We start from the raw sequence: 13871 nt of genomic DNA, 5'->3' as shown, positions 1-13871 counted from the left end.
AGAGTAACAGCAACATCAGAATCCATCTCTACTAAGAGGCTGGAAATTCCTTTATCCACAGCTAACTTGAGACCAAAGTAAAGACCCCAAAATTCATCTTCCAAAATTTCACCATTCCCTAGATTTACTGCAAAACCACCAAACCAATCTCTGATAACACTCCATTACTTCCATGACATCATCATAATATGTAAATGTTAATTTTATCATATTGTATTTAGTTTACTCCAATATTTCACACAAATCAAACCATTTAAATAAAAAAACATTTTCGCAGAAAAAAAAATTTCTTTTTTGATAAAGTACAAACAATCATTAATTATAAGTTCGATGTTATTCTAACACAATTAAAACCGCGTCGCAAGTTCTACTGAATTTTTTTTTCATATATATTATGAAAACAGTTGCTTTTAATAAGTTTATTATTTCAGGCTATAAAAGCATGACTTGGATGATCACACTCTTTGTTACATAAGCTGTTCATATTTATAGTGTTTCAGAATTAGAAACGTTTTATTGATGTGATATTTTAAAGAGTTGTTTAATTATTGATACTATTAATATATAACTATTGGGTCTTTGGATATGTAGATATAAGCGCATGCATGAGTTTTTATTTTTAGTTATATACCCATCTTTAGAAAATTAACACAAAAAAAATTAACAAAAATTAAGAAACTTAAAGAGGTATTTAGTTAGTTATATACACATTCTTAACACTAGTGATATATAAACCATAGACCATTTAATTTTATAAACAAACAAAAAAAAACCTAAAAAGTGACAGCTGGCCCTATTGAATTTAATTTTGGGATTTTTTAAATGAGGTTTTGATGTTGGACTTGCTTTAAGAAATCGATGGTAGTTTTATAATTTATAGGAAGTTCGAAGCCCTTTTGTTATGTTGTAAATAGGCTTTGAGTGTGTTTTTAAAGTCCATTTCATATAGGATTTTTTAATATTATAAATTGAGCCCTTATATTGAGTATAATAATAAATCTCCCAAAATTAAAATTTACATCTCCTCCGTTGAAGAAAAACCATATTTACAACATTTACATTTACTTGAGATACAATGGACATATAAATATGACTTTAGTCAACATTAATGCTACACTTAGAATAATGTTTTTTTTTTTAACAGGGAAAAGCAATAGTACACTTAGAATAATGTTTAGTTGCTAAATTAGTTTACGAAATTCACATAGCGAATGATTTGTACATGTAAAATGGGAAAAAAGTTTTCTAAAGAAAGTTTTATTTCTAAAGAGTAGGGGGCCATTTTAGGATAAGATGACAGAAATTATTTTTTATTACTTTTTTATTGCTACATGAATCCCACATGTTACAGGAAAACCAACCTTGGAAATTTAGGATTCCGCATCCCAGTGGGAAAGAATGAGAGCCTATAAATACTTATTTGGTCTCTCTCTCTCTCTCTCTCTCTCTCTCTCTCTCTCTCTCTCTCTCTCTCTCATCACTCTCTTGCTCTCTTCACTACTATCGCTGTGTTTTAGGAAAGATGATGATCGCCAACTACAATAACACAAATACTTGCTATGGTTATGGCTCTCAATATCAACAAATATTAACGGAACACGAGGAATTGAGAAGAAAAAGGAAGGTGAATAAGTCTGATCAAATTCAAGAATTACTATTTAAAAATAGGAGGAAGATTCATAATGAGAAGATGAAGCTGGTCTGTGGGTCTTGCTATCTTCCGAAAGACAACCCAGACAAGCCCCTCGGTGAAGACGCCCACTTCATCTGCCACAACGGCCAGACCATCGGTGTGGCAGACGGCGTCGGCGGCTGGGCCAAGATAGGAGTCGATGCGGGCGTGTACGCAAGGGGACTCATGAACAACGCCAACCAAACGGCCATGGACATGACCCGAGCCGCAGCAGCCGAGGTCAATCCAAGAAATGTGTTGAACCAAGCATACGCGAACAACGCTGGAGTACAAGGCTCGTCCACAGCTTGCATCCTCAGCCTCAACAAAGAGCGTGGGGCACTGCACGCCGTGAATGTCGGGGACAGCGGCTTCATGGTGTTCAGGGACAGCAGATGTTTGTACAAGTCTCCACCTCAGCAGCGCATGTTTAACTGTCCGTACCAGTTGGGGAACTACGTCGGCTACGACCGTCCCAAGGCGGCTCTAGAGTTTGTGATGGAGGCAGTCCCGGGAGACATCATAGTGCTTGGGACAGATGGGTTGTTGGACAACATGTTTCCGAGTGAGATTGAGGATGTTCTTGTGGCGTATAGAGGAAGCGGTCGGGATTGTAAGGAGTTGGCTTCCGCCATAGCCAACCTGGCGCTGTTTAACTCGTTGGACAAGTACAGCGTTAGCCCTTTTCAAATGGAGGCTCAGAAGGCTGGACTTGAGCACGCAGGAGGCAAGATCGACGACATCACTGTTGTTGTCGCCCAAGTTGTAGCTTCTAGCTCCTTCACTACACCAGCTAGCTTAGGTTTCGGATTTGAACGCACAGATACAAAAAGAAAAAGAGAAGACTATATTAGGTTTAGAAATTGAGGTTGTACTTTCCACGTTATTACAATTAATACAAATCTTTATTTTTTTTAAATCCAAAAGTTTACATAATTACAATTAGCTGATGAATTGAATATCGCATATAAATGCAATTTTCCTTCTCAAACCCTAACTCTAACACGAGCCGTCTTCTAGCCCCTCTCTCTTGCTCAGACATAACCGGCAACCTCTCTTCTTCTTCAATCCTCATCTCTCTCTCTCTCTCTCTCTCTCATAGCACCATCGTCATCTCGTCCCTGAACTTGGAGATTCCAAAATGGCTTCTTTTTTTTTTTTCTAGGCGCTAGCGCCTGCCTAGACCTCCTAGACTGCCTACCGATCGCCTATCAACCGCCTAGATTGCCTAGCCCCCGCCTAGCCAGCCTAGGCCATTTATATAATAATATTAACAATATGAGTGACAGTGTGTTCAAGGATTTCATTTTTAAAGAAGATTTCCGAACAACAATAGATAAACCAGCGAAGTTTCGACACAGACTTATCCTCTCGGGAACCACCCATTGCCTTCCCAATTCCACAAACTACAGAACTATTCCACCTTTTGGTTTTGGGTTTTAGTATCGCAACTTTGATTAAGAACGTCAATATACTGAGATGAATCGAAGTGCTGTTTCAGTTTTTCAGTTTCCCAGTTTCTCTTACCCTCTGTTTTCTATGTTTCTCCGTCTCTGACACAGTCGGATCGCCACTCACATGTAGATCTGCGGTTTGCAGATCGCCATTATCGCGCTATGTGTGATGGCTCCCGTGGGAATTGTCTTTGATGGAAAATTGAGGAGAAATTGTCTGCGACCACTCTATCATGTTTGCTTTGGTCATTGACCATTAACGTATTATTACGATATTTTTGCTGCTTGGGATTGTCGATGATCATACATCATCTAATTGGTTCCTCTTCCATTAGTGGTATGAGATTTTGTTCTGCACCTTTCTTCTTATTTTACTGTTAGAGTTGCTTTGTTGTGGCCTCCTTTTCGGAGCCTCCTTTCTGTTGCATGGTTTTTGCCCCTATACAAGCCTTGGCAGTTCCAAAGTTGGGAGCAGTTTTTGGAGGTTCATTTGATCCTCTACAAGCATTGCAGTTCCAAAGTTGGGAGCAGTTACTAACGGTTTTATTGGGTGTTTTCAACGTTAACAGATAAGTTTGGAGTAGTTTCTTGTGGTTTGATGGTTACTACAACACCAGATAAGTTTTGCCTTGTTGGCCATGTTATGTTGTTACATTTAGAACGATCATCCTGGTGTTTTCTTTGTTACTTTTCTTTTCCTTTTGTTGTGTCATTGTGTTTATTTTTCTTGTTTTGTGGATTTGTGGGTTTTGTGTCTTTAGTTTTCTTTGTTTATTCTGCAGCTTGGTTTTAGTGGGCTTTTGTTTCTTTTTATGGTTACTTGTTGTTTTGCTTTCGTTTTAGCATGGTCTTTTTAGTTGTTGTCTTGTTTCAGTTTGTTTTTTTAAATTTTCTAGTAAGGTTCTTCTACGCTCAGTTTTGTGTAGTTGTGTTCTTCTTATTTTTGTTTAAAGTAGACATTTGCAAGTTGTCAGTTAAGTTCTAATGGTGTGTATGCACGTTTTTTTAAAAAAATCATGCATCTCATGTTTCGGTTTTGGATAGTATTGGCTATTTTCAGTGTTATCTTATGTACACTCTTATGATGCTTATTATTTTAATAAAGCATCTATTCCAACCAAAAAAAAAGAGGAGAAGATTTCCGAGAATTGGAAAAGAAAGAGATTATATTGTTCCCACAACCTTGTGAGTATTTGCTAGACTCTGCGTGCCTTGAACGATACGTGCCAACCCAAAATCTGAAATTTTTGGGTTCATGTTCTCATCCAAGAGAATGTTACTGACCTTCAAATCTTTATGTATTACCTTCGAACAGGAATCATGGTGGAGATAAAGAAGCCCTCTAGCAATACCCTGAATAATCTTGAAGCGTCGACCCCAATCAAGCACTGCTCCTCCTGTCATTGGCATTCAAGATATAACAGTAATGTCATTGATACATCCCAATGCCATGCACTTCACAATGAAAAAATTGACCATCACTATGTAACAAAGAGCAATGAAACTAATTGAATACAAGAGTATCCAAGCTTCTGTTTGGCATGAACTCGTAAATTAGTAACTTCTTATCATCCTGGACAGAGCAGCCCATGATCCTAACAAGATTTTTATGTTGGGGTTTGGAAATCAACAGCATCTCATTCTTGAACACTTCTATGCCTTGCCCTGAGCTACTAGATAGTCTTTTTACTGCAATAGAGTTTATCACTTACCTAATTCCGCGTGTGCTAGGTGAATAAAAAGATCTACTCCACCAGAGGAATACTCCTGAATATCAATAAAGTCTTTGGACCAGACCAAACACCCTATATTGTTAACATGCGTATAAGCCAGGCAAGAACAACTATTTGCTCCCAAAGTCGAAATATACTCATGTGAAGCTGGTAGGTTTACACTTTCCATCTTCCAAAACCCATCTTCTTTTCCTCTCGAAGCAACTGACTTGTGTAACTCTCACACAACAATTTGGTTTTCCTCACACACCCCCGTGTCCAGTTTCCTTTGCTCCACTCTTCATGTGACTTTGGTACAAACCCTTTCAAACACTTGCAGATTGGAGATTCAGAAGCTTTGCAAACCCCAAAAGGTCCACATGTTCCATATTCGTCACATGGACCTAAACCCTAAACCCTAGTAAATTTATATTTTTAACTGTATATATATATAGTTATGCAAAAGCATCATTCTCTCTTCATTATCGTTTGCTCTAGATGCAGACTAAATCTTGATAATCCACGTGAGGCTCACAAGCCAGTGGAGCTGCCTATAAGGGATAAAAGAATATAGATACATAATTAAATTTGAAGTTGCAGTAGGGACGGATCTATGTCCATGTTAACATGGGCTATAGCCCCAGCGACTTGATATTTTATAGTTTAATATTAATACTCGCCCGCCAAAGCACACCTCCACAGACCCCATCCCAGTGATCTCACCCACAATAATTTTTTTTTAGTTAATTAATATTTATTACTCCGCCTTTTTCATAAAACACACATTCCTAGAGAACATCCTTTACTTTTTTCTATATAAAAAAAAAAAAACATAAGCAGCTGACGAAGTGAGCACGAAACCACATAGAGTGAACCCGAAATGGTACCGTTTCACACCAGAGCCGATCATCTCTGGTATGGTACGGTACCAACTTTGGCAAATTATAATCTCATACTGTATCATACCGGTTCCAATTTCCAATATCGGTATCGGGATGAGCTTAATACCGTACCATGCCCAGCCTTAGAAAACACAACAAACTCCCAAATTTTTTTTGAGAATTAAAATAAAATAAAACAAACTCCTAAATAGTAATAATAGACTAAAACAAACAAAGCAACAGAACCACCTCTCCACATCCTCTCCAGCAACCGAAGAGACCCATAATAACATACCGGCTAACCCTTAATACAGCACCGGCTAAACCCCAGCCCACACAAACGACAACTTCCATGATTGTAACTCCAAACTCTGAACTAGAGCCAAAACTATGTGTATGTGGACCAAAAGCGACAACTAAATTATAGCGATAATGATGTTTTGCGGTGGCTGCTTCAACATCAACTACAAATCAGCATAGCAATTGCTACTACCCCACCGATGTGGGCGCCACCACCTCTTCCTGCAACCAGAAATAGAAAAAAAAACAAAACAAAAAAAAAAAAACAAAACCAAGATCCACATGGATCTGGGCAGCAAAAGCCTCATCACAAACTAAAACTCCAATCCCTAGCATATGAGGAAATGGAGAAGGAAAAGGGAAGAGGGATTGTGAGGGAAGAGATAGGAGAAAGTGGTGAGGGAAAAATAAGGGAGATAGGGGGTAGGGGAGGAGGGCCAGAGACCACCTTCCCCTTCTTGGTGCGGCTGAAGGGTATGAAGGGCTAGGGTTTTTTCAGGAGGTGATATTCTAATTCCTGAAGAACTAACTAATTAGGAATTCATCTTTTTTACCCATTATATCCTTAGACAATTTTAAAAATTCCAAGTTTGTCATCAACTTTAACCCAACAACAAGGACATTTTAGTACTTAGAATCGCACATATCCTAATTTCATATGGTTTAGTAAACAACTTCAATAAGAATCCAGAATCTAACTCTCCTCAATCCATATGGTTTAGTAAACAACTTTAATAGGAATTCGGAATCTAATTCTCCTCAATCCAACTCCTCCTCAATTTAATTCCTCTTAATCCAATTATAGATTAGTAAACATGCCATGAATTTAAACAAGGAATATACTACATTACATTGTTCAAGATCCCTCCCGGTCTGGGAGCTGTTGAAAAAATTTATATATATTGATCATTCATTGTTTAGGAATTAAATTAATGATTGAATTTCCACGTGTATTTTTTTTTGCTATTATTAACTAATGATATGGAAAATGTGGAGCTCACATTTTGGTTGACGTGGATGCCAGGAGATGGGAAACGGTAAGTTATTGTTTGTTACTTCAGTTGTTTATTTATTTATTTTGGCTTATCTTACATTTTTTATTTTTAAATATATGTTTGTCCACTTGGCATACACATGGCATCCATACTAGCACTAGAAAATGTATAATTTTAGGAGAAACGTACAGAAATTATTATTATTTTGTTAATTTTATTAGGTTATGGTTGAGGAAAAAATTTGAAATTTATACAGCTGTAAAACAGGTCAACTTTGGTCAAATCAGGATTCCTTATCTGATTTGGAAAAAGCATGAGAGCCTACATATAGGGAGGGGATTAGGTCTCCTTCATTTTCTTCACTCACTCTCTTTCATTACTGTCATTCTGTCTTGCTTCTCTCGCTCTCGCTCTAGCGAATTGAAGCATTACTCTTTTCTTTCTTGCTCCTCTCGCTCTCGCTCTCGCGAATTGAAGCAAAGCAACGATGATGATTGCCAACAATAACCCTGCCTTTGGTTATGGTCCGATCAATTTCAAAAATAATAACATCCCATCAATCAATAATTTCTGTGCCCTTGGCTCTGGCTTTGGCAATGTCGATCAAGATTTTGAATTGGGGAGAAAAAGGAAGTTGAATCAACTTCCAGAATTAATACCAAAGAGGAGGAAGATCCGTAATGGAATGAAATTGGTTTGTGGGTCGTCCTATTTCCCCAAATGCAACCCAGAAAAGCCCCTCGGCGAAGACGCGCACTTCATCTCCCATGACGCCCAGACTGTCGGCGTGGCGGACGGCGTCAGTAGCTGGGCCAGGAAAGGCATCGACGCCGGCGAGTACGCAAGGGGACTCATGAACCACGCCAAACAAGCGGCTACTAATATGTCCGCCGTCGGAGCCGCCGCCGTGGATGCAGGAAAGGTGCTGAGAGAAGCCTACGTGAACAACTTCGGAATACAAGGCTCGTCGACGGCTTGCATCCTCAGCCTTGACAAAGAGCGTGGGACCCTCCACGCCGTGAATGTCGGAGACAGCGGTTTCATGGTGTTCAGGGACGCCAAGTGTATGCTCAAATCTCCAACCCAGCAGCGGAGGTTTAATTGCCCCTTCCAGTTGGGGAACCACGTCGGCAGCGACCGACCCCAGGTGGCTCTGGAGTTTGTGGTGGAGGAATTGGCGCCGGGGGACATTATCGTACTTGGGACAGATGGGTTGCTGGACAACATGTTTGCGAGTGAGATTGAGGAGGTTCTGGTGGCTTTTAATAAAGTAAGCGGTGGTCGGGATATTGATTGTGCGGAGGTAGCTTCCACCATAGCCACCCTGGCTCTGTATAATTCCTTGGACAAGGACAACATTAGCCCTTTTCAGATGGAGGCTCAAAAGGCCGGATTGGAGCACGCCGGAGGCAAGATCGACGACATCACTGTTGTGGTGGTCCACGTGGTGGAATCTACTACCTCCATCGATTAGGTTTTGATTTTGAACCCAACAAAGACAAATTTTGGAAACTGAGATTGTAATTCCATGTTGATACTATTAATACAATTCTTTAATTTTTTTTTATTATTCAAAAGTGTACATTACAATTTACTGATGATTTGAATGTTGCATCCAATACCAAAAATTTTGAATTACCTTAATATTTTGAAGTGGATTGATTAATACAACAGTGACTCCATTAATTTTTTTTTGTTACATTGGCGGAAAGAAAAACCCACTGGGGTCCTTGGTGCTATAGGGGAGGGGGAATCCACCACCACAACTGTGGCGGGACCCATTGGCAGTGACTTCATGAGTTTTGTACATCTCAGAATCTCCATTTCTAGAGAAAAATAGGTGGGGCTAAAAATTTCTCTCATTTTCTTTCTAAGTCTATCACATCTAACCATCCAAAAGGGAAAAATGATCTGCAGTGGTAATTATGTCATCTATTCCAAAGAATATCAAAACATTAGTAATATGAATTTACTTTGGGTCCGTCAAAATCTCAAAAATACATGCAAGTCACCAATGAACTCAAGAACTCAACTACATGTTTATCGGTACAGACTTTGTGGAAGTCCCACCTATCGGAACAGTTTAAACTATATCATCAAAAAGGGGGGTTTTCCTTCTGAAGAGACAGGAGGGGCGGGGGGTGGTGTTAGAACAAGTCATGCTAGCTCAGAATCTAATTCTGTAATTCTGTCAGACCCAAGGTTTCATTTTGGTACTCTCCTAAGCAGCTTGTACATGCCAAAGATATTCTTACGCTGCCACAGATATGGGATGAAAAAGGAGCGGTACTTGGCAGGCGAGAGCTCTCTATCCAGGTAAGGCAACGCTCCAATCACCTGAATTGGGAAGAAAACCAGTTCAGCTAGCAATTTATTCCGAAAAAAAGTGTAAAAGCAGCCTGATTTGTACCTCCCAAGTTGACAAGTCACTTCCGCGAGAAGGGAAAGGTCGACTAAGCTGCAGCTCAACAAGGAATGTACATTGTTCAAGATCCCGGAGCTGTAAAAACTGATGGGTCATTTTCTAAAGAAAACATAACAAGTATGGGGCACTTTAGTTTTATATAAACTAGTTTAGAGAGTGGTTACATATTGGTCGTTCGAAGCTTTGTTCTTATCGTTAAGATATGGTGGGGCTGCTGCAGTTCCACCCAAGGTAGAATTAAATGGGAAGGGAAGAAGTCCCCGGAACCCATCATCAATCCAACGAACTTCTCCAACATAATCAGGAACAAAAAACGACGACGGGAAACGGTGCCATTCACTTCCAACACACAGAACAGAACCTGAAATGCAGAAGGAAATCCAAGAAACTTTAAGAGACGTGACTTTCCAAACTTGCATACCAAATAATAAATTGGAGAATCCAACAAGTTCCTTATGCAACTTGAGAACTAAACAAGAAACATGAGTTTGGGGAGATGCGGGGCAGATAATCAAGGTGGTGAGCCCAACCAATATGGAAGTGTATTGAACATTAGGAAAAAAGAATAAAAATACAGTATTTATCATTTTTAAGCTATACAGTTGTAGAAAGTTTATCTCTGTAGATGGCTAATATAACCAAGCCCCCAAGACTAAAAAGCATATCAATTTCCAATATTTTGAGAACATGTGAAATCATTATACACAAGGCATGTACATTACAGTTCTACAACGAAATTGCAAAATGAGTTTACTCCTTTCATTGTACATTCCAAATATTAAGACGCCATATTGCATTGATTGATAACTGAACATTTAAGGAACTTTGATGACAATGCACTCCATCGCAAGGTCAATAAATTGATAACAGCAAGATACTTGTTACCTGTTCCTGCATTGTCATGATCTTCTAAAAGCTTGTAAACCTCTAAAGGGGCAGAATAGCCATTGATCACCGAAAATGTACGAGCATGGGAGGCACATAATATGAGGCCAAGAACCACCGGTCTTAGAATCTTTGCCGTCTACATGTACAAGCAGCAATACTGTGAGGTTCATAGAGATAATTTATCAAATTTTTGTGAAATACAGGATAAAAGCTCACCATGACCATCGGAGAATTGCCTTGAGAATCATAATCAGATCGGAAAACATCAGGAAAGCTCTCTATGACAGCCGAAGCAGCAACACAAATTAGTGGATATATTGGATAAAGGAACCTGCAACGACAATTGGAAATATCTTGTTATCACTCACATCTGACCTGCAGTTAAATAATATTGAACAATCTTCATATCATCTTATGAATTTCCATCAAAGTGACTCATTAAATATCAAAACATTCAGATCTGAAACTATATGACCCTGGCTAGTCAGAAATGCAGACTGGAAAGGATACCTATGAAAAAGATAACATACGATATTGATTTTTTTTTGTTGTTGCAGGAAAGCACAAGGAGAGTGCTGCCTATGATTATGGTGAGATGTGGATGTCAGAACAAGAAGAATATTTGTAGTTACTGTAATTCCAGAGAAATTAGAGAAAAAAATTAGAAGAAAAAAAAGTAGGATAGAGGAGAAAGTATAGATGGAAATATCAACGCACTCAGCCTCTCAACATCATTTGAGTTTTTTTGTTAATGGCAAATGCACAACTGTGCAAATATGAGAAATTTCGGTCAATTGGAAATGCACTGTCAAGATGAGCAAATACGAAACTAGCAGGAATATGTTCTAATTCAATCAATTTAAGAGAAGTGGTATATAACAGGCTTGCCTGGATATCATAAAAGGTAAGATTATTCAAACCTCTCTTCTTTGTGTGGTTGCAAAGACATGAACGCCAACCAAATATATATAGGCGAGACAACAATGAGCAAGCTGGGTGCATACTTTTTCCTTGCAATCAGCAGTATTGCCAGAAACAGCAATGCAAGTACGAAACAAAAGTTAAAATTGTTAAATCCATTCCTAATATAAAATAGTGGCCCCTCAGTTCCATACAAGTGGCTCTCACCACCTCCTGCAACGTTATAGATCAACAAATTTAACACAGATGATGTCCATTTGTTGTAGTAGTAGTGATCAACGAGAACCGACAATACCTAAAAGATAAATTCAACATATATCATAAGCATAATAAAAAAAATTAAATAAAAAACAAAAAACTTAAAATGAGACATTTAAAACTCTGTGTGACAATTATGCAGGTACAGGCATGTACTTTGTACATCCAACAAAAATGTGCCAACCATTGACTTACAAGAAGAGCAACAGAGGTCGCTGCCCCGGCAAGAAAAGCTTGTTTGAATCTTCTGGCTAGAGAGTAAAATGTGACGGGCAAAAAAGCCAAAATTGAGAATGGCCAGCCAAGGATTACGCCTACGGCTGCAACTGTAACTGTCATGGCAGGTTTATCAAGAAGAAATAACCCTGATGAAAGAGACATGGCATACATAGAGAACGAACTGGGCAAAAAACCTGGAAAATAATGTCAAAAGCATTGTCATTTCGTGGAATAAATAGCTCCAGAAAAGTAAGAGAAATAACAATAAGAAAACTGAAAACAAAAAAGAATAATCCAAAAATAAAAATCAAAAGTGCAGTAAGAAATCCTGAAATGGAATTTACAGATCAAAGGAGAAAAATGGAAATGGCCCACCCACTTGTGCTTGCAAAAAAACAACCGCTGGTTAAGCATAGCATTGCAAGTGTGTAAGAAGCAAGGCGTTTCCCGTACTTTCTTGAAAGAGCAACTACCAGAACAGTGTCAGTGATAACAGAAAGGAAAGCAAGAAAGAGTCTAACAGCATAGAATACTCTCACCTGTAAACAAAAAGAAATTGTTTCAGAACAACAGAATTTAAGACAGAAAATTAAATTTCAGTTATAAGTAGATTACAGTTCAAAAGTCACTGGGAAAAAATTCTTACTTTCTCCTCAGCAAACAACCAGGAAGCCGGTCGACCCACCAATTCATGGAAAAGAATGTATAAATATGACCGAAGTGCAAACTGAGAACTGCAAGAGGCATACAACAATAAAAATCATAGATGAAAGGATTTCTAAGATAGGAAATGATACCACTCAAAATCAAATTTTCAACAGCCATGATGCACAATATTTTAAGAGCACGCAGCAAAGGATAAGATTACAGACCATGGTTAATGATGAGCATCTAATTCCACCTACAAATGCTAATCCAAATCATATATCTCTATGCCATTAGGTACAAATTCTTATGTCAGTTTGTAAGAATCAGATGGATGAACCCAAAGCCATTATACTGTGAGATTCACTTGTAGTTACAAAAGTGCAATTAAGAAAGAAATCACATTGATTCCATAAGAAGGCTGCAATCGGTTCATGAGCTGTAATGCTAACTTTGAGTAACAAAAAACTAAATTTCCCAATAAATTAAATCCAGAGACAAAAGCAGAGCCTAACAGTTTTCTATAAACAAGAAACAAGAAATTGGCAAGAAACAAAATAAAATAAAACCCAAAAAGTAAAAACAAGCCAAACCCAGATACAAGCACGAAAGAAATGAACAAAATTTCCACTTCAGAGAAAGAAAAGTTCCAAAACCAATTGAAAGGGTACCTGTATTCCCAAGTTTGGAACCCAGATTTGTAGAGAAGGTAATGCAGAGGTTCCCAATAGTTGAAGACCTCGTCACAGTCGTGTATAATGTTCGATGTAGCGCTCATGTACCTTAGCATTCCCAAAGCGACCAAGGGAAAGAACCAACGAAACCCTTTGTCAAACCCATCGGCGTCACCCGATTTCCCTTGCTTATCGACTTTTGAATAAGATGAAGATGGTGATGATGATGCAGAAGGATCAGACGGCTGAGGACGTCTTAACCTCGTAGACAGAGACATAGTGACTGGTAAAGGCTATAAACTACAGTGAACTCTGCTATAGCTTTTCTGGGTCACTCTGTTACAGAACAGAGAAGGAGAAGCAAGCGAGCTTTCAGTGAAATGGGTCTCGAGGAAAATGATCCTTTGCTTTGTTGCAAAGTAAATTAAGCAACTTTCAAGATTTAAGACCACCACCAGTCCACCACCTATGTTAAAGTTTCAATTTTTTTTAATTTCCCCAAACACCTTTAGCCTGAAAAACTATCACTAGTTTATTTCTATTGACCAAAAAACAACTATTTTATTTCTTTAAAACTTGGAAAAAAGGAAAAACAATCTACAAAATCATAATTAAAAAGGAAAAAACCAAACAAGCTGGCCTTAATTTCCTTTTTTTGGAGCTGGACTTATTTATATATATATATATATATATATAGTATACACAATGCTCTTCCATTGAAGGATTTTTAAATAATTTTATTTGAGGGACATCTTTTAACGTCCTCTATGAATTTTTTTCAACAATCCAAAACCATCTATTTTTAAGTCTAAATTCATAGATTATCC

General features: G+C 38.3%; 3 protein-coding genes across 3 annotated transcripts; 2 read left to right on the top strand and 1 right to left on the bottom strand.

The window, feature by feature from the left end:
- LOC18779411 (probable protein phosphatase 2C 55) lies at nucleotides 1523–2539 on the top strand. The gene has a single exon (XM_020562252.1). It carries the CDS (start codon nucleotides 1523–1525, stop codon nucleotides 2537–2539), a length of 1017 nt encoding a protein of 338 aa, XP_020417841.1.
- Nucleotides 6965–8685, top strand: LOC18780673 (probable protein phosphatase 2C 55). Its single transcript, XM_007212918.2, has one exon. It carries the CDS (start codon nucleotides 7502–7504, stop codon nucleotides 8486–8488), a length of 987 nt encoding a protein of 328 aa, XP_007212980.2. The 5' UTR covers nucleotides 6965–7501; the 3' UTR covers nucleotides 8489–8685.
- On the bottom strand, nucleotides 8949–13521 carry LOC18780426 (dol-P-Man:Man(6)GlcNAc(2)-PP-Dol alpha-1,2-mannosyltransferase). Its single transcript, XM_007213878.2, has 10 exons — nucleotides 13042–13521; nucleotides 12372–12459; nucleotides 12105–12264; nucleotides 11702–11919; nucleotides 11248–11543; nucleotides 10544–10658; nucleotides 10325–10463; nucleotides 9604–9800; nucleotides 9425–9514; nucleotides 8949–9351 (listed from the first exon to the last, which is right to left on the bottom strand). Exons 1-10 carry the CDS (start codon nucleotides 13320–13322, stop codon nucleotides 9220–9222), a joined length of 1716 nt encoding a protein of 571 aa, XP_007213940.1. The 5' UTR covers nucleotides 13323–13521; the 3' UTR covers nucleotides 8949–9219.

Source organism: Prunus persica, chromosome G4, assembly GCF_000346465.2.
Source record: "Prunus persica cultivar Lovell chromosome G4, Prunus_persica_NCBIv2, whole genome shotgun sequence".
Taxonomy (NCBI): domain Eukaryota; kingdom Viridiplantae; phylum Streptophyta; class Magnoliopsida; order Rosales; family Rosaceae; genus Prunus; species Prunus persica.
This window is presented reverse-complemented; position numbering and strand designations above follow the sequence as displayed.